Source organism: Myotis nattereri (genome assembly GCF_964212035.1).
Source record: "Myotis nattereri genome assembly, chromosome: 15".
Classification (NCBI taxonomy): domain Eukaryota; kingdom Metazoa; phylum Chordata; class Mammalia; order Chiroptera; family Vespertilionidae; genus Myotis; species Myotis nattereri.
In genome coordinates this window covers 33,784,461-33,808,130 of record NC_138090.1, presented here as the reverse complement: position 1 = coordinate 33,808,130, position 23,670 = coordinate 33,784,461, and the positions used below count along the sequence as shown (strand labels likewise).

The 23,670-nt window shown below is 45.7% G+C and overlaps 1 protein-coding gene and 1 pseudogene across 2 annotated transcripts in view; both read right to left on the bottom strand.

The window, feature by feature from the left end:
- Positions 1–23,670, bottom strand: part of WDR62 (WD repeat domain 62) — a gene marked incomplete at its 5' end in the record, with an annotated part of 52,136 nt that overhangs the window by 9,496 nt on the left and 18,970 nt on the right. The window contains 11 exons of the mRNA XM_081108381.1: positions 1,303–1,436; positions 2,724–2,855; positions 3,576–3,639; positions 3,735–3,846; positions 4,519–4,594; positions 5,439–5,560; positions 5,641–5,708; positions 10,142–10,267; positions 13,749–13,840; positions 15,257–15,435; positions 17,145–17,282. Of these exons, the coding sequence (XP_080964507.1) occupies positions 1,303–1,436; positions 2,724–2,855; positions 3,576–3,639; positions 3,735–3,846; positions 4,519–4,594; positions 5,439–5,560; positions 5,641–5,708; positions 10,142–10,267; positions 13,749–13,840; positions 15,257–15,435; positions 17,145–17,282 (1,243 nt within the window). The remainder of the gene's footprint in view (positions 1–1,302; positions 1,437–2,723; positions 2,856–3,575; positions 3,640–3,734; positions 3,847–4,518; positions 4,595–5,438; positions 5,561–5,640; positions 5,709–10,141; positions 10,268–13,748; positions 13,841–15,256; positions 15,436–17,144; positions 17,283–23,670) is intronic.
- LOC308530819 (protein SEC13 homolog) lies at positions 12,234–13,341 on the bottom strand (annotated as a pseudogene). The gene has a single exon. The product of its transcript is annotated as a protein SEC13 homolog (transcript).

Genomic DNA, 23,670 nt, shown 5'->3' with positions numbered 1-23,670 from the left:
ATCAAATGCTGGCAAAAACATGGGGGAAGGAAGAGGGAAAATGGGTGAGGCAGTAAGTGGATTTGGAGGGCCCTTAGGGTCCTCTTTTAAGAGAAAAAATATACTAACCCGGGGCCTAGCATTGCCAGTCCTCAGCCTTTGTCCTGGGGAAACACTCTCACAAATGCCTGAGGAGGACTAGCGGTGGTCAGCATAGCCTCCTGCACAACAGTATAAAGTTAGAAAAAGCCTAAATACCCACCCAGAGGGAATAACTTAAAATACCCTACTATGGTGCTGGTTAAAAGAGAGAAGTCTCTGCTCTGTAGCCACCAACATACAGGTAGATAAGATACTTTTGAGAGGGAAAAGATACAGAACGATACCGTAGTATAATACAATTTATGGGCATAAATTTGTGTTTCCTATGGATACGTACATATGTATATTAATGTTCATGAAAAGGCCTATAAGGAGTCACACCTGGAGAGGACACTGGATCAGGAGTGAGGGTGGGTGATGAAGAAAATTAACTTATCCTGATTTCCCCCAAAGCTGAATTCTCATGATTCTGTTGCCTGCCAATCAGCCATCAGTTGGCCTGTGCCTGTTGGCCCCTTGTTGCTGGAGCCCACCACCCACACTAAAAGCACCTAGTGCTAATCACTATTCCCAGCCTCTCTCATAGCTGGAGCAATCATGCCAGGGGGACCCGAGAAAAGTCTGTCAGGGCTTCTGGGAAAAGGTCCTTTCTAAAAGATTCTGGGAGGAAATGTCCTATTCAACCATGCTTCTGATGCCTGGAACTTAAGCAACTATCTTACAACCATGAGGGCCTACGTCACAAGGCAATATGCAGAGGAGCAGAAATTTATAGAGGGCCTGGCCTTTTGTAAAGTCATTAAGCTACTGCTCTCCCTTTTGCCTGGACTATAAAATTTGTTCTGTCTTCTGGTTAACATGCTCTGTTTCTTCTGGGACATCCTCTTTACACCCCTCCCAGGAAAGGAAGCCAATATGGAGAAAAGTAGATCTAAGAGACACAGAAAAATACATTCCTTTAACATCACCTGACTACCTGGATCCAGCTATGCCAAAGCCAATCCTCTTACATTTTCTGGTACATGAACCAATAAATTCTCTTTCCAGTTTAAGCCAATGAGAGTCTGGTGCTATTACACTGAGAGAGTCCTGGCTAAAATATGATTATTGAACTTTAGTATGTGCCAGGCATGAAAACAAAGCAGTGGGTGAAACCTAGCAATGACCCCTACACTGACAGAGATCAAATGAGGGCTCCTTCGGATGGGCCCCTTTCCCAACCTGAATCCAAGCTCTCTTTGGATGGCGTCTTCAGTAATTCTTCAGGTTCACACTCTTCCTCCAGCTCATCCTCTGTCTGCTCTCCAGATCTTAGGGAGCAAATCTTGTTGGGCATGGATGCATATGTCTCTTGCCTGAAACCAGGAATGAGGAAGTTAAGGAGAGAAATAGGTAAGTAGGGTACTAGAGGGACCTGCCTAGGGCCAGGGCCCTGGGCTAGGTCCCAAATGAACATATTACTAACTTCTGGTCAAGATAGTGCTGGGAGCCCTAACCGGTTCGGCTCAGTGGATAGAGTGTTGGCCTACAGACTGAAAGGTCCCAGGTTCGATTCCGGTCAAGGGCATGTACCTTGGTTGCTGGCAACATCCCCAGTAGGGGGTGTGCAGGAGGCGGCTGATCGATGTTTCTCTCTCATCAATGTTTCCAACTCTCTATCCCTCTCCCTTCCTCTCTGTAAAAAAATCAATAAAATATATTAAAAAAAAAAAAGATGGTGCTGGGAGGTCTCACTTCTCTGCTAGAAACATATCACCATAATAAATGAGATATGAGAAAGTCTGGGCTCAAAAAATAAGACAAACACTCCAAGAGCCACAGCAATGGGACCTTTGAAAAGCAAAGCAGATAGTGGGGCTTAAGTATTGAGCTGCTGGGTTCTGTTTTAGGAAGTAGGGGGTAGCAATGAGATTTTTAGCTCCTTTGGAATACAGGAGACTAAAACATGCTTGACACGAGGTGGGCACTGGCACCAGGACCTGCCCCAGCCCCAGCCCCAGCCCCAGCCCCAGGGTAGGGTGTGAGACTCAAAACCAGGAGCCAAAGGTAGCTGCTCTCTCCCTAGGTGCCTATATCTACAATATCTCAAAAACTACTGCAGGATAGGCAGCACATATCAAGGGCTGGTCCCCACAGGGAGGCAATGACAAAGCCTCAAGACAAAGAGATGGGGACAGCTCCAGGAGCAGGAGAGAGAGAAAAAAAAAAAATCCCATAATCTCCCAATAAAACTGAGACCTCCAAACCAAAATCCTAAATAAAAAACTAGAGCATGAATTCACTCCAAATAAAAGTGGTCTTTCAGCATAAAAACTTTAAAGAGTAGAAGATATCTCAAAGCCACTGGACCCCGTCCTGACCTTCCTCCCTACACCCGGAGCCTCCTGGGGCTTCCCATATTACAGTGCTCACAGGCTCTCCAAATACTTTGCTTTTCCACTCCAAAACCCTTCTCATATGTGTTATCACAACTTTGTATTCAAAGTCCATCTCCCATCCTAGACTGCGAGTGCACAGAAGGCAGGGCCCAGGGCTGTCCTGGCTGTGGCTATGTCCCCAGCATCATGCATCTTGGGGCCTAGGGCAGGAACATATTCCTCTGAGGGAGGACAGATGGGGTATGTATAGTTGGCTGCCAGGACCTGGGGTGGCTGCTCCATTTCCCATCCTTTGTATTCTGCTGCTGCTGCTGCTGCTCCAGATGGTCAATTTCCAGCAAGTGCTGCTTCATGCAGTTGGTAATCTCTGGGCCCAGGTGCCAGATGAACACACAGCTGTAGAGGCCAAAGAGAGATGTGGAGGGGGAGGAACAATGACTATGGCTGCAATCTAACTCTGAAGCCACCTGAGTCATCACAGCCAAGACCAAATTTCCTGGCACCTCCGGAAAACACAGCCCATCAGCTTAGTGCAGGGGCTCCAGACCATGTCAGGTCCACATCCTGCGTAGGCTCCAGAACAGCTAACCAGGACCTGTTCTGAAGTCCTCCAGACCAACGAAGGGGGCTGTGAGAAAGCATTGTAGTAAATTGAAGGGAGTGACAAAAGGGACTTCTTTGAGTAACAACCATGTGGTAAGAAATTTATTTTTATTTATTATATTTATTATAAATTAGTATATATACAATTTATATAAGGAAATATATCAGAATGACATATATGATCATCACATTTGATTTTCACCATATCATTTCAAGGTAGATGGTATCAACTCTCTTACAAAGTTGCAAACTGAGGCTGAGAGAGGGAAATGACCTGCTCAAGGTCACAAGTAAATAAGTAGCAGATATGGGATTTGAACTCAGGGCTAGGTGTGACACCAAGATGCATGCTGATCAAGGAGAGAGAAAGCTGGAACACTCAGAAGAGCTCTCTGCACAGGCAGGTTGTGAGCCTGGTGTTTCCAGTCTCTGAGCCCCTGCTCTCCCCATAGTGTAGGTCCCACCCACTCCTAAAGGGAGGTCAGCCAGGGGCAGCCTCAACGCCTTTCCCACCTGTCTCCAGATACTGTAATCAAATGACGACAGTCATAGGTGAACTTCATGCCGGTGACAATTTCTAGAAACAGAGCAGAGAAGCTGTATTGACCTTCTGAGTCAGAAGGCTATGTGGGGACAGGTGGGGAGATGTCTCACGTAGGGAGGTACACCCACCAGAATGGCCAAACATTTTGGCAATGCACTCGCCCGAGTAAAAGTCTATCACCGAGATGCTTTTATCAGAGCAGCTTGTGGCTAGGAAGGTGCCTGAGGGGTCCACGTGGACCTGCCGAGAAGAGGATGCAAGTGATGCTTTGTGCTGCCTGCTTCTCCCCACCCTCCCAACCCCCACTGATTGAGGACCACCCTCGTGCTGAACACTTGGCACATGGACTCATCCCAGATAGCCTTCACGACACACACCCTGATTCAATAAGAACTCCTGTTCCCATTTCACAGATAAAGAAACTAAGAGCCACAACAATGGTACTGATGGCAGCCAGGCCCTGTGCTTAGCACTATACCTGTGTGACTTATTTCCTCCACAGAACACCCCTGTGACAGAAGCTCTCTGTATCTGCATTTTACAGATGATGAGCCAGACTGGAAAGATAACACTTGCCCAAGGTTACAGTCAGTGTGAACTCTTACCCTGTCCAGAGGCTCTGAAAAGGTCCTTGCCTTGGCCTGGATAACACAGGCAGGAGATAAGCCTGGCAAGAGAGCCCAGGCCTTTCTGAATCTTCCCACCACATTCTGTTGCCACTCAAAACGGCTCCACTTGGGGAAGGGCTCAGTAAATAAAGGTGAAGCAGTGTGGGCTACTCTTTGGCTCTCAGCAAGACCAGAGTGAATAGTTGGCCAGCAAGTGATCCTTTGACCAGGATAGCAGACACAAAGGGGTGCCTTGGTGTGAGGTCTGTGTTTAGTTTTCACCCTGGGGGCTGTGGCTCCTCACCTTCAGCAGAGACCCTTCATCGCCATGGGAACCCTTGTAGCATTTCTTCTGCTTTCCATTCATGGTGTTGTAGACTCTGGGGAGGTGGTTGCAGAATATGGCCAACATGGACCTGCCCATCCCCCTCCTCCTCTCTCTGGAAGCCCACTGCCACTGCTTATCCCCCATTCGATGCCTGGACTGAAATCCCATCTCAGGATGAAGTCATGGAAATTACTTATTAGGGTGTCTGTTGAGTTAATGCCTCTCTTCCCTGCCATAGAGCAAGCTTGAGTGCCTGGCACCCAATTTGAATGAGCAAATGAAGGAGGTGAGAACCTCTTTGTGCATGCTATGCCCTCTGCACACTCTCTTCTCCCCTCCTTTGGCTCAGTCCTCTGGGTCCTTCACAGTCTCCGTTCAGACATTCCTTCCACCAGGCCCTGCTTTATTCCCAGGTGGGTTCAGGTATCTCTCCAGAGCCCACCCCTCTGGCTTCCCCTATCCCAGCCCTGACCACTTCATGCTGTCACTGCCTGGTGAAGTGTCCACTTCTCCTCCACAGGACTGTGAGCTTTGTAAAGGCAGGGCCTGGAGCTGCCCTGCTCACTGCTGCTACTGTCTATCCCAGACAAGTGCTCAGGGAATATAGGTGAAATAATACATTTATAAGCCATATCAGCACCTCTCAGTCACCCCACATAGGCTTCTGGAGAGCTTGAAGGAACCCTCTGCTAATCTGGAGGCTAAGCCTAGGTGAATCCAGCTCCTAAGAAACACCTGCTGGGTCCCTCTGCCCACTCAGCTTCTCAGGGACCAGATGAGCAGGGTGAAGGAGAGCAGATAGCTCATGAGAAAACAGACTTAACTAGGTCCCATACAGGCCCCACTTATAAAGCAGCCAAGGCCAGGCTGAGTAAGAGCCCAGCACAGTTCCTTACCTCACATTGCGGTCCTGGCAGGCCACAGCCACGTACTTCTGGGTGATGTCAATATCCATGTCATACAAGGTGGTCTTCTCTGCCACATGGTGAGTACGGACAAAGTGAAGCCCATCGGAGCCCTGGCAGGGCAGGCAGGCCTTCAAGGACAACTCTGAAAAGCCCCCAAACCCCAGCCCCCAAGGAGGCCACCTCACTCTACCTGCTGCGCACTGCGAAAGTAGATGCTCTTATCGGCCCCACAGCTGATCATTTGGATGTCTCTGTTGCCTGGAAGAGGAGGAGGTGGTGTATTAGGTCACCACTGGGCCTGACTAGGGCCAGGATCCTAGCTACAGAACTCCACTGCAAGGGAATTCTGCTAGGGGTCAGGGAGGGCTTTCCAGAGGTGAGGTGGGTGCTAGGTGCAGATAGGAGTCTGTAAGATGTGAGCACTGTGTGTGAGGGTGTACAGGTGGAGCAGCTGCAAGGGAGGCCTCTGTTGAACAAGGACAGATAGGGAAACAAAAGCCAGGTACACAGAAGGGGCACCATGTCTAAGACAGGTAGACTACTGGGAGGCTCATGCCATCAAGAACTATCAGAATATCCCCACATATCTCAGGCCAGGCCCCATGCCACCTGTGCTTCCCTCTGCCTGACTGCTCACTAGCCACTCATTACACAAATGTGACCCAGGGGCTGAGTCACATAGTCTTGTCCCAGGGTGCACAGAGAGTCAGGACAGGACCAGGACTGAAGCCTGGCATTCTCTGGTTAAATGCTGTGCTCTGAACCATGTTTCCTCTTCAAACCTCAGCTTCCTATCTGTATAATGGGCCTATAATGGCCCCCGCCCTAAGAAACTGTGTGAAACCTTTGGAACAGAGGCTGCCACCTGGTAAGCACTTTTATTATTGTTCTTCCTTTATTAAAAATATATATTTTTTATTTTTATTGATTTCAAAGAAGAAGGGAGAAATAGAAACATCAATGATGAGAGAGAATCACTGATCGGCTGCTCCTGCACGCCCTCTACTGGGGGTCAAGCCTGCAACCTGGGCATGTAACCTGTCTGGGAATTGAACCATGATCTCCTGGTTCATAGATTGATGCTCAACCCCTATGCCACACTGCCTGGGCTATTATTCTTTCTTTATAGAATAACAGCACAAATATCTCACAGAGTTGAGGTGAAAATTAAAAGACAAAATAAATATTCAGAGGCTTGGTACAACAGATGCTGCTCCTTTATGACAAGACATTTGAGAGAGCCCAGGACTGACATACAAGTTAAGATGTTACTCAAGCAGGAGTCACTGGCTCACAGACGGGAGTGAGCCATTTGTAGGAGGGAGTGTGACATGAGAAGGACCCAGAGAGGGCCTGCACGTTACTGTTACTGTTCTGCTTTTTAACCTGGAGTGATAGATCTAAACATTTTGTAATGTCAGGACCAAGAACAATCAGAACAACCGCTGGCTATAAAAAACTGGTGTAGCCCTGATCGGTTTGGCTCAGTGGATAGAGCGTCGGCCTGGGGACTGAAGGGTCCCAGGTTCGATTCCAGTCAAGGGCATGTACCTTGGTTGCGGGCACATCCGCAGTAGGGGGTATGCAGGAGGCAGCTAATCGATGTTTCTCCCTCACTGATATTTCTGATTCTCTATCCCTCTCCCTTCCTCTCTGTAAAAAATCAATAAAATATATATAAAAAAATTGGTGTATGTGTTCTAGTTCATACCTATTGACTATGAACCTTGATGTGGATATTCACTGTATTACAGTCATGTGCCTCTTAATGATGGGGATATATTCTGAGAAATGTGTTGTCAGGTGACTTTGTCATTGTGATAACATCACAGAGTGCACTTACATGATACAGCCTATTACATGGTTAGATTGTATGGGATAGCCCATTGCTCCCAGACTATAAGCCTGTACAGCATGTTACTACACAAAATTAAATCAAGCATTAGAGAAAATGATAAGATCAAGAGACTCAGTTAGACAAGGTGTATAAGGCTGCTGCCAGTGTAACACGGCATACTGTTTTGTAGAAAACTTTGTTTTATAAGTATAAAGAGTACATGCTAAAATATAGTAAATAAACCAGTAACTTAGGTGTTTATTATTATTATTATTATTATTATTATTATTATGTACTGCATGTAATTGTATGTGCTATACTTTTTAAAAAATATATATTTTATTGATTTTTTTACAGAGAGGAAGGGAGAGGGATAGAGAGATAGAAACACCAATGAGAGAGAAACACTGATCAGCTGCCTCCTGCACACCCCCTACTGGGGATGTGCCCGCAACCAAGGTACATGCCCTTGACCGGAATCAAACCTGGGACCCTTCAGTCCGCAGGCCGACGCTCTATCCACTGAGCCAAATCGGTTAGGGCATGTATGTGCTATACTTTTATATGACTGGCACCTAAGATTTGTTTACATCAGCATCACCACAAATACGTGAGTACTTTGCATTGTGATATTACAGTGGCTACGATATCACTAGGCCAGTGGTTGGCAAACCACGGCTCGCGAGCCACATGCGGCACTTTGGCCCCTTGAGTGTGGCTCTTCCACAAAATACCACGTGCGGGCGCGCACGTACAGTGCGACTGAAACTTCATGGCCCATGCGCAGAAGTCGGTTTGCGGAAAGGAGATAGACGAAACAAGTATACAAGACGAGTGTGGATGGGAGAGTTGGAAGGGGTCAACCTCAGCAAACGTACCTCTATCAGACTGAGGACGTTTTTAGCAAAGGCCAGCTTAGGAGTACCCTAATTAAGTTAATAACAATGTACCTACCTATATAGTTTAAGTTTAAAAAACTTGGCTCTCAAAAGAAATTTCAATCGTCGTACTGTTGATATTTGGCTCTGTTGACTAATGAGTTTGCCGACCACTGCACTAGGCTATAGGAATTTTTTAGTTCCATTATGTTATAGAACCACCTTCATATAGGCAGCCTGATATTGATTGAAATGTTGTCATATGGCACATTTTATATTCTGTAAACTATATGTACTATCTTCTACTTGTTTGGACAGGCCTCACAGGAAAGAGTTAGAAGACTGAGTCCTTCTTTAGCAGGGTAGTTTCAGACAGGTTAGGACTGACTGGTGCCCAGTTTATATTGACTATTGTCAATGTTTTGAGCATAACCAAGTGAGCCAGCCTGGCAGAGTGGGGCACTTAGGAGCTGGATTTAGAAGCTTCATCCTCTCAGACTGGCTGGGGCTCTAATGAAGGCCCACCTTTCAGAAGGTGGCCTAAAGGACCTACTCCTGGCCCAATTATCATCTTTCTTGGATCTAGACCATTCATTAAAGGTGAGGTCAGTGCCCTGGCTGGGTAGCTCAGTTGGTTAGAGAGTCATCCCCATACACCAAGGTTGTGGGTTTGATCCCTGGTCAGGGCACATACAGGAATGAACCAATGAATGTATAGATAAGTGGAACAGCAGATCTCTCTCTATATATATTTCTTTCTCTTTCTCCCTCTCTTCTTCCCTCCATCGCTCTCCTCTCTCTCAAATCAATCAATAAATTAATTTTTTTAAAAAAGGTGAGGGGGGGAAAAAAAAGGTGAGGGGCCAAACTGCCAGATTTGCTGATTTATTCTAACTACCTCTAGCCAATGGAAAGAGCAGGGTTTTAAGGATGTCTGAGAAGTTTTAGTTGATCAGCTTTTGTGAGGTCTTCATCAAGACACAGAAAACATAGTTAACTTGTTTTTGCTCAGCGTCCTATCACCTTAGCTAGAGAGGCAGGGCAAGAAGTGGGGAGGACCAAGGGACATTAATACATTCTCAGTCACAAAATTATATGTAAATAACATTTCATAGACAAGAACTTAGACTAGATGAATGTATTCTCCCATGAATATATACTCCTTAAATAGAATTTTGAACATGTTCTTAGTCTGATCACTTACATCCCACAGGGCCTGCCTTCCCTCCCCTTGGAACTCCTGAGGGACAGGGATCTCCATACTGAATCTTTTCAGCCTTGGAAGAATCCCTTTGATTTCCTGGTTGAGTATGGGCTATGGAGAAGGACAGCCATAGGCAAGATCCTAGGCCTGCACCTACTAGCTGTGTGACTCTGGCTATAAAATGGGTTAAGGAAGGGGATACTACTGGGATGGCACAAGGATAATCCCCAGCAAAGAATTAGCCTCCAGCAATTGTCACTGTTACTTATTTTCCTGTCAGTGTCACCAGTGTTCATCCTGTCCTCTCATAGGATTGGCACCCTGATTTCTTTTTGGGGACCAGCACTCATCTAATGTCAGTCCTCCAGGATCAGGAGCGGAGGTAGGCGGTGGCTGGGCACATGAGCGTGACCTGGCCGAAGAGAATCCTCTAAAGCCCTGGCACCAATAGCTGATCTGTAAAGGGCAGGTGCCTCAAACCAGCAAAAGGGAAGTCGGTTCCAATTTCTACCAAAGGGATAGGAAGGAGGGAGATCTCTCTCCAGTGGCCCAGTGACAACCAAGATCCTGCCCTCCAGAGAAAAGCATAGGTAACAGAGGGAAAGAGTCCTAATAATTTAATTTTTAAAAATTCAACCTTTGGCTCCAGCTGTGTCTGAATCTAGAGTTTGTTTCTCCCTTTTTTTGGTCTAAGCTGAAGAGTTTTTGCTGTTACTTGCAGCCAAAGGAACCCATTAAATGAGGTGGTGGAAGTGGGAGGGAAGGGACTCACCTGCAAATTTGATGGCCGTGATGGAGGAGGAGTGGTCATCCAGGGTCTGCTCCAGGTTGTAGTTCTTCTCCACGTTTAGCACATGGATCAGTCGGTCCCGACTGGCCGAGGCAAGCAAGGTAAGCCCTGTGAGTGGAGAGGGTGGCCCTGGGTTTCCCGGAGACTACTTGATGCCGTGGCCTCCTAGAGAGCAGCATGGCTGAACTTTCCAGGTCTTTGGTTCCATAATTGCTGCTAACTTGCTCCAAACCCAGAAAGGGAACACTCCCTCAGCTCTGTGCAATCTTTCCCCAATCCCCCCAAATCCTGGCATTTCACATCCCATTAATCCAGGCATTAATCCAGCAGACATTGTAATAGAGCCCAGCACTCCTTCCTACACCTTGGCATGCCAGGTGAAGCCCTATTAACTTCTCAGCTTCCCCAAAACACTGCCCCTTCACTCTCTGAGCTCTGACTACATGGGCCTTGTCCAGGCCCTATTGACTACAAACACACTGCCACACTTCCTTCTATCACTAGGCCTTCCCTGCTGGGCCCTTTATTTATTTATTTTTAAATATATTTTTATTGATTTCAGAGAAGAAGGAAGACAGAGAGAGAAATAGAAACATCAATGATGAGAGAGAGTCATTGATCAGCTGCCTCCTGCATGCCCCACACTGGGGATTGAGCCCGCAACTCGGGCATGTGCCCTGACTAGAAATCAAACCATGACCTCCTGGTTCATAGATCAACACTCAACCACTGAGCCACTCCAGCCCGGCCCTGCTGGCCCCTTTAGACAGTGCCTACGCTGTTCACCTGGTACATCTGAGGTCTAACGTACGACTAGAGATGGAAGGGAACTCAGGAAAGATAAACTGAATAAAGAGAGATTCAAAGAAATTTTTGTGGGATAGAGGGTGCCAGGGAAGGAAGAAGGAAAGAAGAGCATGGGAAAGATCATTAACATATGAGGATATACCTCTGCCTAAGTTACATTCCTACCAAGAATGTATTATCGAAATCAAATTATGAGGAAAACAGACAAACCCAAATTGAAGGAAACTCTATTAAATGATTGGTCTAGCCCTGGTTGTGTTTCTCGTGATTAGAGTGCTGGCCCACCCACCGAAGGGTCGTGGGATCAATTCCCGGTCGAGGGCACACACCTGGGTTACAGGTTCGATCCTGGCAACCAATAGATGCGTCTCTCTTATATTGATGTTTCTCTCTCCTCTCTCTCCTCTCTCTCTCTTTTTTTTCCTCTCTCTCTCCCTCCCTCGTTTCCCTCGCTCTTTCTCTCATGTGAACCTGGATTGGAAAAACAAAGGTGCTAAAAGGACAATATTGGGACACTTGGCAAAATGTAAATAAGGACCATAAGATGACAATATAGCATCAAAATGAAACTCCCACATTTGATAAGCCCTAGGAAATGCTCACAGAAGCATTTAAAGGTGAATGGGCATCATACCTACAATTTACTAGTACTCTCAAATAGTTTAGTAAAAAAGAGAATGTATGTGCTATTATTTTATTACATGTGTGTATATATACACACAAACACAGAGAGAGAAATGGAGAAAGGGGAAGCAGATAAAGTCATTATACAGCCACAGAGTCAGACAGAATTTAAAAGAAAAAAACGTGGAGAATCTGACTAAAGAACATGTGGGTGTTCATTATAATATTCTTTTTTTTTTTTAATTGATTTTTTACAGAGAGGAGGGGAGAGGGATAGAGAGTTAGAAACATCGATGAGAGAGAAACATAGATCAGCTGCCTCCTGCACACTCCCTAGTGAGGATGTGCCCGCAACCAAGGTACATGCCCTTGACCGGAATCGAACCTGGGACCCTTGAGTCCGCAGGCCGACGCTCTATCCACTGAGCCAAACCGGTTACGGCCATTATAATACTTTTTTTTTTTTTTTTTTTTTTTATAAACATCATGTTTAATTACTTTGGAAACAAAAACTCCCAAATAATGCCTGAACCCAGAAGGTACATAAAAATGGCCAAAAAATATTTTTAAATAATAGATCATTTGTAGTTTCTTCCTCATAATGAGTACTTTTTAAATTACAAACCATATCAAATCATGTTAAGGCAGATGATCAATCTCGTTGCAGTTTTAACTATTCCTGGGAAAGTCATCTTGTTGGAGCACTTCCTTGCTGCTGTTTGGTCAGTTGGTCCAGGAATTGGCAGGTGGGGAGCTGGGCCCGCCAGTCTTGTCACTGCTCGTTCTGCTGGCCCTCTGTGACGGAAGCAGACACGGAACCCTGGCCCTTGTTGACATCACTGATGCACATCCAATGCCCGTCGACTAACTCCTTCCACAGGGTCACCTTATTATCTCCACCCGAGACGGCCAGAATGTTGGCTGTGATGGACCAACTCACGTGCCACACATCATTGAACCTGTGCAGTAGTTTGGGAGACCACGTATTGCTTGAGGCATCGTCACAGGTCCAAATGAACACAAGACCATCCTGGGAACAACTGGCGATGGTGCTGGTGGGGAGACCAATGGAAGGGGCCCAGGCCACGTCTCGAACCCAGTCACTGTGTGCTTCCAGCTTCTGTTCCTCCTTCCACTAGCCATCCTCTTCCTCCTTCCACAGCTTGATGAGGTTGTCACAGCCGCCTGAGGCAAATTTCTTGATGTAGTTGGGCTTCTGACCTGTAGGCTGGTCTATGAGGCTTCCAGGTACAACAGCAGGGGCCCAGCTGACGGCATTGCAGCCAATAGTGTGAGCATTGTTGATCTTCTTCACGTCCCACTGGCCTTCCCCAGTGTAGGTCAGCAGGGAGATGGCCCCATCTGAGCTCCCACAGGTCAGGATTAGGCCGTAGTCATGGAGGGCCCAGCACGCAGAATTTACTGAGGAGTCGTGTCCTGTGTGTTCGTGCGTCTTCTCCCAGGTGCCGTTTTCCTCTTTCCAGATAATAACTTTTCGGTCATAGGAACAGGATGCCAGGATATTGCCATACATGGGGTGGGCCCAGGCCACTTGCCACACTGGTCCCTCATGACCCGAGGTCTGCGATGAGGATCTGCCCTCCGTTGCGTACATCAAAGATTTTGACGGACCTGTCTGATAAGCAGGTTGCCAGGCGGGTGCCATAGTAGTCCATCTGGGCATCGTGAATCATGTCCTCATGGGAGGTGTCCACAGTGTTAATTACTGACACCATGGCTGCAGCGGCGGTGGCTCCCGGCCTCGGACGTGGCAGCTCCCAGCGGCGCCTCCGACACCTCACTTCCCTATAATATTCTTGTAATTTTTCTGTAGGCATTAAACCTTTTTGAAAATAGCATGTTTAACTATCAATCTATCTTCATTAGCAGAGGATGAACTTATTCATACATTCGGCATTCACCTCTTCAGGGGACTGGGCACCAGGGTAAGCAAGTCAAGTCCAGTCCTGCCTGCCAGTGCCTTGCTTTCTGGAGTCCTAGTCACCTTGGTCCCAGGGCCCAAGACAGGGGCCCTTATTAAACACAGGACTTCCAGCTGTCATTCAGAGTCCTACCAGATACCAATTACCCCTCTATGTGGCTCTGCCGGGGGGGGAGGGGGGGGCACTCCCCTGACTTCCCCCTGCCACGGGCTCACCAGTCTCAGGCTTGGAGTACTCCAGGCATAGCACCTCAGCATCATGGGCTTCCATCTTGACCAGCTCATCCATGAAATGCAGCTCATGGATCCTGGGAGACATACATTGACTGCTATACCCTTCTCGGAGGGCCCTCCCACCCCTGCTCCCACCCCGGGCACTCTGCCATTGCCAGGCAGGTGACATGGAGAACTAGTTTAGAGATACCCAACCACTGTTATCATCTAGAAACATGTCATCTTAAAGGAAATGTGGGAGTATCACAGTGAGCACCCAGCCCTTTGTGGTTCCATGGGCCAGATCTAGGACAGTCCTCTGGGGAAAACAAGGGTTAGGGCAGAGCTGTATCAGAGGTAATCCCAGAGGGAAGGGGTGGCAGGGGTCAGAGGTCATATTCAAGGATAGAACCTATAGGGGGAACATTTGATTCCAATCTGTCATTCTTAAAGAGTCTTAAATCTAGACTTTCCTCATTCTCTCCAAATGAAATAAAACAATCAAGAGGTCATCCAGAGTTGAAATAAGAGACAATCATCCCAATTTCTCTCTCTCTACATATGTAATCTTAGCCTAGCCCAGGGGTGGGCAAACTTTTTGACTCGAGGGCCACAGTGGGTTCTTAAACTGGACCGGAGGGCCGGAACAAAAGCATGGATGGAGTGTTTGTGTGAACTAATATAAATTCAAAGTAAACATCATTACATAAAAGGGTATGGTCTTTTTTTTTTTTTTTTTTTTTTAGTTTTATTCATTTAAAATGGGCCAGATCCAGCCCACAGGCCATAGTTTGCCCACGGCTGGCCTAGCCACTTGGCCTCTCTTAACTCAGTTAACCCATCTGAAAATGGGGTTGATAGCAGCACTTACATCGAGGGCCAATGAGAATACTAAATTGGTCGTTACACACAGTATCAGGCGAGTGGCCAGCCTGGGGTAAGAGTGCTGTGCCCACGTAGCTCTTGTTACTGTTTTTGTCATTCATGGCAGACAGCAGCCCACTGATATATTCTGTTTGCCTCATGTGGTGGTTGATATCAAAACAGTTGCCAGCATTTAAAGAAATAATAGAATTTTCACAGAAAAAAATCCTGCACTTTCTGTTCTTCTTGGACAATGAGAACACATGACAGCTTAGAGGATGTGTCTCTAGTTTCCCTGGCCCCTTCCATCCCTTGACAGCCCCAGTACCCATGTGGTCACAGCTGTCATTCATCAACTTAAACCTGGTCCCTTTAACAGGGCTCATATGCCACCAGTGCCTACTGAGCCAGTAACATCTTGAAAAACCTCTGCAGTGAGGTCCCAGTAGCTACTTCCATCTCAGCCCTTTTGGAAGACACTTCTTTGCATAAGTTCCAAGGGGTGGCTGGTAACAGAATTACTACTCACAGCCCCTCATTCTCAATGAGTAGCTGGAGTTGCAAAGGCCAGGGTTCCTCCCCACCACCCCAAGTACCTGAGCCTGAACTGGAAAGTGTACACTGGACACCCACAAGGGCCCACTTGCCTCAGATTTCCACTTCGGTCGCCTGAAGCCAAGTGTTGGCCATCAGGACTGACTTGCATGACTCGTACCCCGGCTTTCACGTCCATAGGTGTCCCATTCTCACTACCCCGGTCTGGGAAGTGTGACATGTCCTGAAGGTGCTGGATGTCATTCTCTACATACACTACCTTCAGTAGGGTCTGCAGGAAAGAGAGGGCTGAAGTCAGTACTGTGAGATGGTCTGAAACACCTCTGAAATTTTGTATCCCAAGAGCCAGTCTCCCATTCTTCATTAGTAAACAGAACTCCAATTTTGACCTGGGAGGTTCACTACTCAGAATAATAACTATGTTTCCCAGCCTCCCTTGCAGCTAGATGAGGCTCTGTGAATAAATTCTGGTCAATGAGATATAAAGCAAGCGAGAACCCTTCTGCTTCTTTCTTGCTGCCTGAAATTCACTGATATAATGACCGGAACTCTAGCAGCCATTTGGGATGATAAAGAGCAGAGTGAGAGCTAGAAGGCTCTTGAATCTCTGAGGGCTTCCTGCAGCTGCCATAACAGCTTGAACTGATTACCTCTAGACTATTTTTATGAGTCAGAAAACAAAAAATTTTAACTCTTGTTTTGGGATTTTCTATTGTATACAGCCAAATATAATATGTATATCACAGGTGCAGAAGAGAAGATGCTATAGCATTGGGGTGGAGGGTGAAGGGAGTAGTAAAGGAATACCTGCTATACACTCCCTACATTAATGACCTTTTTTAAAAATATATATATATTATTGATTTTTCACAGAGAGGAAGAGGGAGGGATAGAGAGTTAGAAACATCAATGAGAGAGAAACATTGATCAGCTGCCTCCTGTACACCTCCTACTGTGAATGTGTCCGCAACCAAGGTACATGCCCTTGACCAGAATCAAGCCTGGGTCCTTTCAGTCCACAGGCCGATGCTCTATCCACTGAGCCAAACCGGTTAGGGCATTAATGGTCTTTTTTCCCCCAGCACCATTGACTTCTCACCAATCTCTTTCCCACCTCGGGGCCTTTGCACAAGCTGTTCCTTTGGCATGGGACACTTTCCCTGCCCCTCTTCACTCCTACCAATCCTCCATATCTCACTGTAGTTGTCTTTCCTCCAGGAAGTTGCCCCTGATGCCACAAGTAAGATCAGATGACTCTGTTATATATCCTACTAGCACTATGCAATTTTCTTTCATGGTGCTTACTACGCTTATGATTATATCACAATTTGTACAGTTATTAGTTCACTCTCTGCCTCCCCCCACTAGACTGTGGGTGCCATGAGTACAGAAGGGTCTATCTTAGTCACTGATGTGTATCCAGCATGTAGCATACACAGACCTTAATAAGTATCTTCAGAATAAACAAATGCATGATTCAGGTCTCAGTTCCTCAGAGAAACTCCCTTAGTGACCTAGCAATACCAAACATTTCTTCAGCAAAATGTTTTCTCCCCAGCCTCACTTCATGGCTCTCTCTGGGGTTCTGCCAGCACCCCTACCCATGGCCTTACTGCATGGCAGCTAGTTGACAGAGGAAGCCCCTGCCTGGCTTGGTTGAGGGACCTAAGAGCTCTCCTAAGGAGCTCTAACTGAAGATTTGGGGAGCAATTTCTCTTCTGTTGAGTATGTCAGGTTGCCTGGAGTGGCTGGGTAGACACACCTGGACAGCAGCTGCTCACTGGCAGAAAGAGAGCTATTCTACTCAGAAGGAAAGAGAGGAAGAGAGAGAAACAAAAAAGTAACCTGCCTTGGTTTCTGGTTCCTGCCCCAAGTGCAGTCTAATAGCAAGATCCTATAAAACGTCCTCCTGTCTCAATGTCCTAGCTTAAAGCAGGTCTTTGTTCTTCCTAAAAGATGGTTCACCTTGAAGTCACTCACATTACTGAAGATGTTTTTCTGCCAGGGAGAGTCAGGGCTGCTATTTATGTTCCAGAAGCGAATGGTGTTGTCTGAGGAACAAGTCAGAAAAGATCCAGTTGGCAGACAAGCTCTCTGATCTTCAAACTCAGGATACACCTACAGTTCCCAGATAACAAGGCAAAGGGCAATTCATTACAACCACTTCAATGACAGCACTATGATATACTGTTGCATTTTGGTGGGGGAAAAGTAAGTTGCAGAGCCCTAGCCAGCATGGCTCCCTGGTTGGGGCGTTGGCCCGCACATCAAAGGGTCACGAGTTTGATTCCAGGACAAGGGCACTCGTATCTGGGTTTCGGGTTCACTCCCCACTCCTGTTCGGGGTGCCTATGAGAGGCAACCAGTCGATGTGTCTTTCTCATATTGATGTTTTTTTTTCTCTCTCCTTCCCTCCCTCTTTCTCTGAAAAGCAATAGAAAAAATATCCTCAGCTGAGGATTAACAAAACAACAAAAAAGTAAGTTGCAGATAAATAAGCATAATTTAATGCTTTCTATGTTAAAAATAAGCAAGAGAAAAGGGACACAAAATGCTACCATATATCGTCCATGTGCCCCATCTTCAGCCCAGGCCATAAAACATCCCCACAAATAAACATCCAAGAAAAATTGGCAGCTCTCCAAACACAAAAGGAAACCAGGTACCATGAGCAAGCAGCAGCAGAAACATCAGACAGAATAAAAAATAACTATTAATATGTTTAAAGAAATAGATCTTTGACAAGATTGAAAGTATGAGTAGCCAACCAGAAACTATAAAGAATAACTAAGCAGGGTTGAAAAAGAACAAAATAAAATTGTTTCTAGAAGTGAAAAATAGACAAGGGAAACAAAAGAATGAACACCCCAAAATCAACACCCCAAAATCGATGTATTTTTTATACACCAATAATGAATTCTCAGAAAGAGAAACTACACAAACAATCCAATTCACTACCGCAACAACAAAAAAATTAAGATACTTAGGAATAAACTTAACCAAGGAGGTAAAGGACCTGTACTTGGAAAACTACAGGACATTAAAAAAAGAGATAAAGATATAAACAAGTGGAAGAATATACTGTGTTCATGGATTGGTAGAATTAACATCATTAAAATGTCCATACTACTCAAGGCAATCTACAGATTCAATGCCATTCCTACTAAAATACCAATGGCATATTTCACAGATCTAAAACAAGTACTCCAAAAATTTGTATGGAACCAAAACAGACCTCTAATAGCTACAACAATCTTGAGAAAGAAGAACAAAGTTGGAGGGATCACAATACCAGATATCAAGTTATACTACAAAGCCACAGTAATCAAAACAGCCTGGTACTGGCACAAGAAGAGGCATATAGATCAATGGAACAGAATAGACTTCAGAAATTGACCCAAGCCATTAGGCTCAATTAATATTTGACGAAGGAGGCAAGAACACACAACAGAGTCAAGACAGTCTCATCAATAAATGGTGTTGGGAAAATTGGACCAATACATGCAAAAAAAAAAAAGAAAGAAAGAAACTAGACCACCAACTTACACCATACATAAGAATCTACTCAAAATAGATAAAAATGTTTAGATGTAAGTTGTGAAACCATAAATATCCTAGAAGAAACCACAGGCAACAAAATCTCAGACATCTCTCATTGCAATATGTTTACGGATACATCTCGTAGGGTAAATAAAACTAAGGAGAAAATAAACAAATAGCACTACAGCAATATAAAAAGCTTCTACACGGCAAACGAAACCATCAACAAAATGAAAAGGTAGCCCAGTATGGGAGAACATATTTGTCAATGATACATCTGATAAAGGGTTAATATCCAAAATATGTAAGGAACTCATACAACCTAACAAAAGGAAGACAAACAACCCAACTAAAAAATGGGCAAAGGACCTAAGTAGACACTTCTCCAAAGTAGACATATGAAAAAATACTCGAAGTCAGTGATCATCAGAGAGATGCAAATTAAAAGAAATATTAGGTATCACTTCACACCTGTCAGAATACCTATCATCAACAAATTAATAAACAAGTGCTGGCCAAGATGTGGAGAAAAGGGAACCCTAGTACCAGAATGCAGATTGGTATAGCCATTATGGAAAACAGTATACATAACTCATGGACACAGACAATAGGGAGGTGCAGGCCTGGGGTCGGGCTAGAGGGGTCAATGGATGAAAAAAGGAGACATATGTAATATTTTCAACAATAAAGATATCTTTTTTAAAAATTGGGCAAAGGACCTAAACAGATACATCTCCAAAATGGACATACAGATGGCCAAGAGACACATGAAAAAATGCTCAAAGTCACTGATCATCAGAGAGAGGCAATTAAAATCACACTGAGGTATCACCTTTGACCTATAAGAATGGCTACCAACAGCAAATGACAAGTGCTGGCGAGGATGTGGAGAAAAGGGAACTCTAGTACACTGCTGGTGGGAATGCAATCTGGTGCAGTCATTATGGAAAAACAGTATGGAGTTACCTCAAATAATTAAATATGGAACTGCCATTTGACCCAGTGATCCCACTTCTAGGAATATATCCTAAGAAACCCGAAACACCAATCAGAAAGAATATATGCACCCCTAGGTTCAGAGCAGCACAATTTACAATAGCTAAGATTTGGAAACAGCCCAAGTGCCCATCAGTAGACAAGTGGATAAAAAAGCTGTGGTACATTTACATCATGGAATACTATGCTGCAGTAAAAAGGAAGGAAGGATCTCTTACCCGTTGAGACAGCATGGAGGGACCAGAGAGTATTATGCTAAAAGAAATAAGCCAGTCAGAGAAAGAAAAGTATCACATGATCCCACTCATATGTGGAATCTAATGAACAAAATAAACTGTTGAACAAAATAGATCCACAGACATAGAACAAACTATTGACTCTCAGATGGAAGGCAGGAGGTCGAGGGGTGGGGGGGGGGGGGGGGAAGAAATCAACCAAAGAACTTGTATGTGTATATGCATAACCCATGGACACTGACAATAGGGAGGTGTAGGCCTGGGACAGGGGGTGGGAGTAGGCTATAAGAAGTCAAAGGGCGGAGGGAACATATGTAATACTTTCAACAATAAAGTTTTTTTCAAAAAAAGGAAACATTATGCTTAAATGAAGGAAATCAGACACAAAGTCCACATATTCCATGATTCCATTTATATGAAATATTCAGAAAAGGCAAATCCATACTGACAGAAAGCAGATTAGTTGTTATTGGGGTAATAGGCAGTGATTGTTTAATGATTACAGACAGTTTCCTTTTGGGACGATGAAAATGTTTCAGAACTAGACAGTAGTAGCTGTTGCAGAACACTGTGAATATACTAAATGCCACTGAATTGTACATGTTATAATGATTTAAATGATAAATTTTGTGTTACGTGTATTTTACAATATATATGTACCCTTAAAATCCCCCAAATAAATCAGGTCAAAAGGGATAGACTCTAGTACAGTGATGGCGAACCTATGACACGTGTGTCAGAGGTGACACGTGAACTCATTTTTTTGGTTGATTTTTCTTTGTTAAATGGCATTTAAATACATAAAATAAATATCAAAAATATAAATCTTTGTTTTACTATGGTTGCAAATATCAAAAAATTTCTATATGTGACACGGCACCAGAGTTAAGATAGGGTTTTTCAAAATGCTGACACACCGAGCTCAAAAGGTTCGCCATCACTGCTCTAGTATATAATAGCTACATGACCAGATCATTTACAGTATGATTATGATTAATTTATCTACACTAATAAAAGAGAAAAATGGTAATTGGCGTACGGCGATACCGTTTTCATGGGCTAATCAGGGCTATATGCAAATTAACTGCCAACTAAGATTGGCAGTTAACTGCCAACAAGATGGCGGCTAATTTGCATATGTAGGCACAATGCAGGGAGGCGAAAGGGAAAGCAGGAAGAAGCCCCCTGCCACTGACAGTGATCGGAAACCCAGGGGGGAGCTAAGAGCTGGGGGGCAGGGCAAAGGCGGCCCTGGGGCAGCCTTTGCCCTGCCCCCAGCCATGATCGGAGAATCAGGCGCCTTTGCCACCCTGGCCAGTGATAGCAGGAAGTAGGGGTGGAGCCAGCTATGGGAGCTGGGCACGGTCGAAGCTGGCAGTCCCAGGAGCTAGGGGTCCCTTGCCTGGGCCTAAAGCGAAGCCCACGATCGCGGCGCTCCCCACTGCCACTGCAGGTCCCCACTGCCCGGGCCAGACGCCTAGGCCAGAGGCGTTAGGCCTGGGCAGGGGTGGAGCCTGCAACCGCGGGGAGCTGGGGGTCCCCTGCCCAGGCCTGACGCCTCTGCCGGAGGCCTCAGGCCTGGTCAAGAGGCCGATCCGGTGATTGGTGATCTGAGGGTGATGAGGGTCAACTCCTCTGGCTGAGGCATCAGGCCTGGGTGGGGGGCGGAGCCGGGGACTGGGGGGATATGATGGTCCCCTTGCCCAGGCCTGAAGCCTGGGTCAGAGGCGTCAGGCTTGGGCGGGGGGTGGAGCAAGCGATCAGAGGGAGATGGGGGTCCCCTGCCCAGGCATGATTCCTGGGCCAGAGGCCTCAGGCCTGGGCGGGGGCCAGAGCCAGTGATCGGGGGGAGATGGGGGTCCCCTGTCCAAGCCTGACACTTCTGGCGGAGGCGTCAGGCCTGGGCAAGGGGCCGATCAGGCGATCGGAGGGTGATGGGGGTCAACGCCTGAGGGCTCCCAGTATGTGAGAGGGGGCAGGCTGGGCTGAGGGACACTCTCCCCCTCACCCCCCACCCAGTGCACGAATTTAGTGCACTGGGCCCCTAGTTTATTTATGATTTTAATCCTCACCTGAGGAATCTCTTCCAGATTTTCAGATTTCATTCACAGGGAATCAAACCCATGACCATGAACCTTCGGTCCGAGGGCCAATACTCTAAGCACTGAGCCAACCCGGCCAGGGCCAGTATGATTATTTTAAAAATTGGGGAGAATAGAGAGAATGAATGCAAAAAATAAAATAAAATGTTTTAACTGTTTTCAAAAGGGAATAATTGTCATTCTTAGACTGTTTTATATATAAGGCAAGAATAAGTAAATGATTAACTGGGGATATTATAATTCCATCATCACCTATGTCTTTGATAACAAGAATTCTGGAAGGATCAATCCAATAGCTATGAGCATAGCCAGCACCCTGACTGTGATTCTAAAATACCACTTTGAACTGAAAACACACACACAAACAAAAGCTAAGGGCTTCTTCAAAAAATGGCTGGCCCTGGCCACTGTGGCTCAGTGTATTGGCCTGTGCATCAAAGAGTCTCAGGTTCAATTCCCAGGCAAGGACACATACCTGGATTGTAGTTTTGATCCCTGGCCCCAGTTGGGGCACATGTGGAAGGCAACCAATCAATCTGTCCCTCTCACATCGATACATTTCTCTCTCCCTCCCTCTCTCTCCCTCCCTTCCACTCTCTCTAAAAAAAAAAATCAGTGGAAAAAATATCCTCGGGTGAGGATTAAAAACAACGAAAATAAATGGCTGATTCCAGGCCTGGGACAGGAAATGTACAAGATGAGGCTGGAACATCTGGTCATAGCAAGGTATTTATCAATGACTATTAGGGTCATGTCCAGAGGACTCAGGAGCTAAGATGAAAAGGCTCCCACTGGCATAGGACAATTTGAGCTTCAATAATGTTAATAATTGCAATGAACAAAATGTATTTAATATATTTAAACATATGCATTTATAATGATATTAAAAAACAACAACAACTAGTTACCTTTAGAGGATAGGGAACCAATTCATTATCTCAAAAACTGATAAATAAAGGGAAAAAAAATCAAGCATTTATCTTGCTTTTCCTATATGAAGTGTACCACTGGGTGACCAAATGGTAGATGAGGGGAAGTGTCTCTTCACATAAGTAATTCAACTAATAAAAAGAAATGACATGCCCTAGCTGGTTTTGCTCAGTGGATAGAGCGTCAGCCTGCGGACTGAAGGGTCCCAGGTTCGATTTCAGTCAAGGGCATGTACTGGTTGCAGCTTGATCCCTGGCCCCAACCCTGGTCAGAGCACATGCGGGAGGCAACTAATTGATGTGCCTCTCACATCGATGTTTCTCCATCTTCTCTCCTGCTCTTTTCCTCTCTTTAAAAATCAATGGAAAGAAAAAGACAAAACGGACATCATCCAGAACCACAGGAAGGCTGGCTGAGTGGAAATTCTACAACTAGAAGGAAAGAGAAAAGCACTGAGACTCAGAGGAGGTGCGGAATAAAGTGCAGAGGTATGGAGGCGCATGCGGCAAGGGCTGGCAACTGAGGACGTGGCTGTCTTTTTGAATCGGGAGGGAGTCTCAAGACCCCGACTGCTCTGAACTCCTGTTCCGGGAAGTCTCTGGGGACCCAGACTCATACGGGGAGAAACTGGACTGTCTGGCAGCGGGCAACCCTCGGAACTCGAGGGTGGCTTCCTCTCAGAGGTGCTTGCACCAAATACCG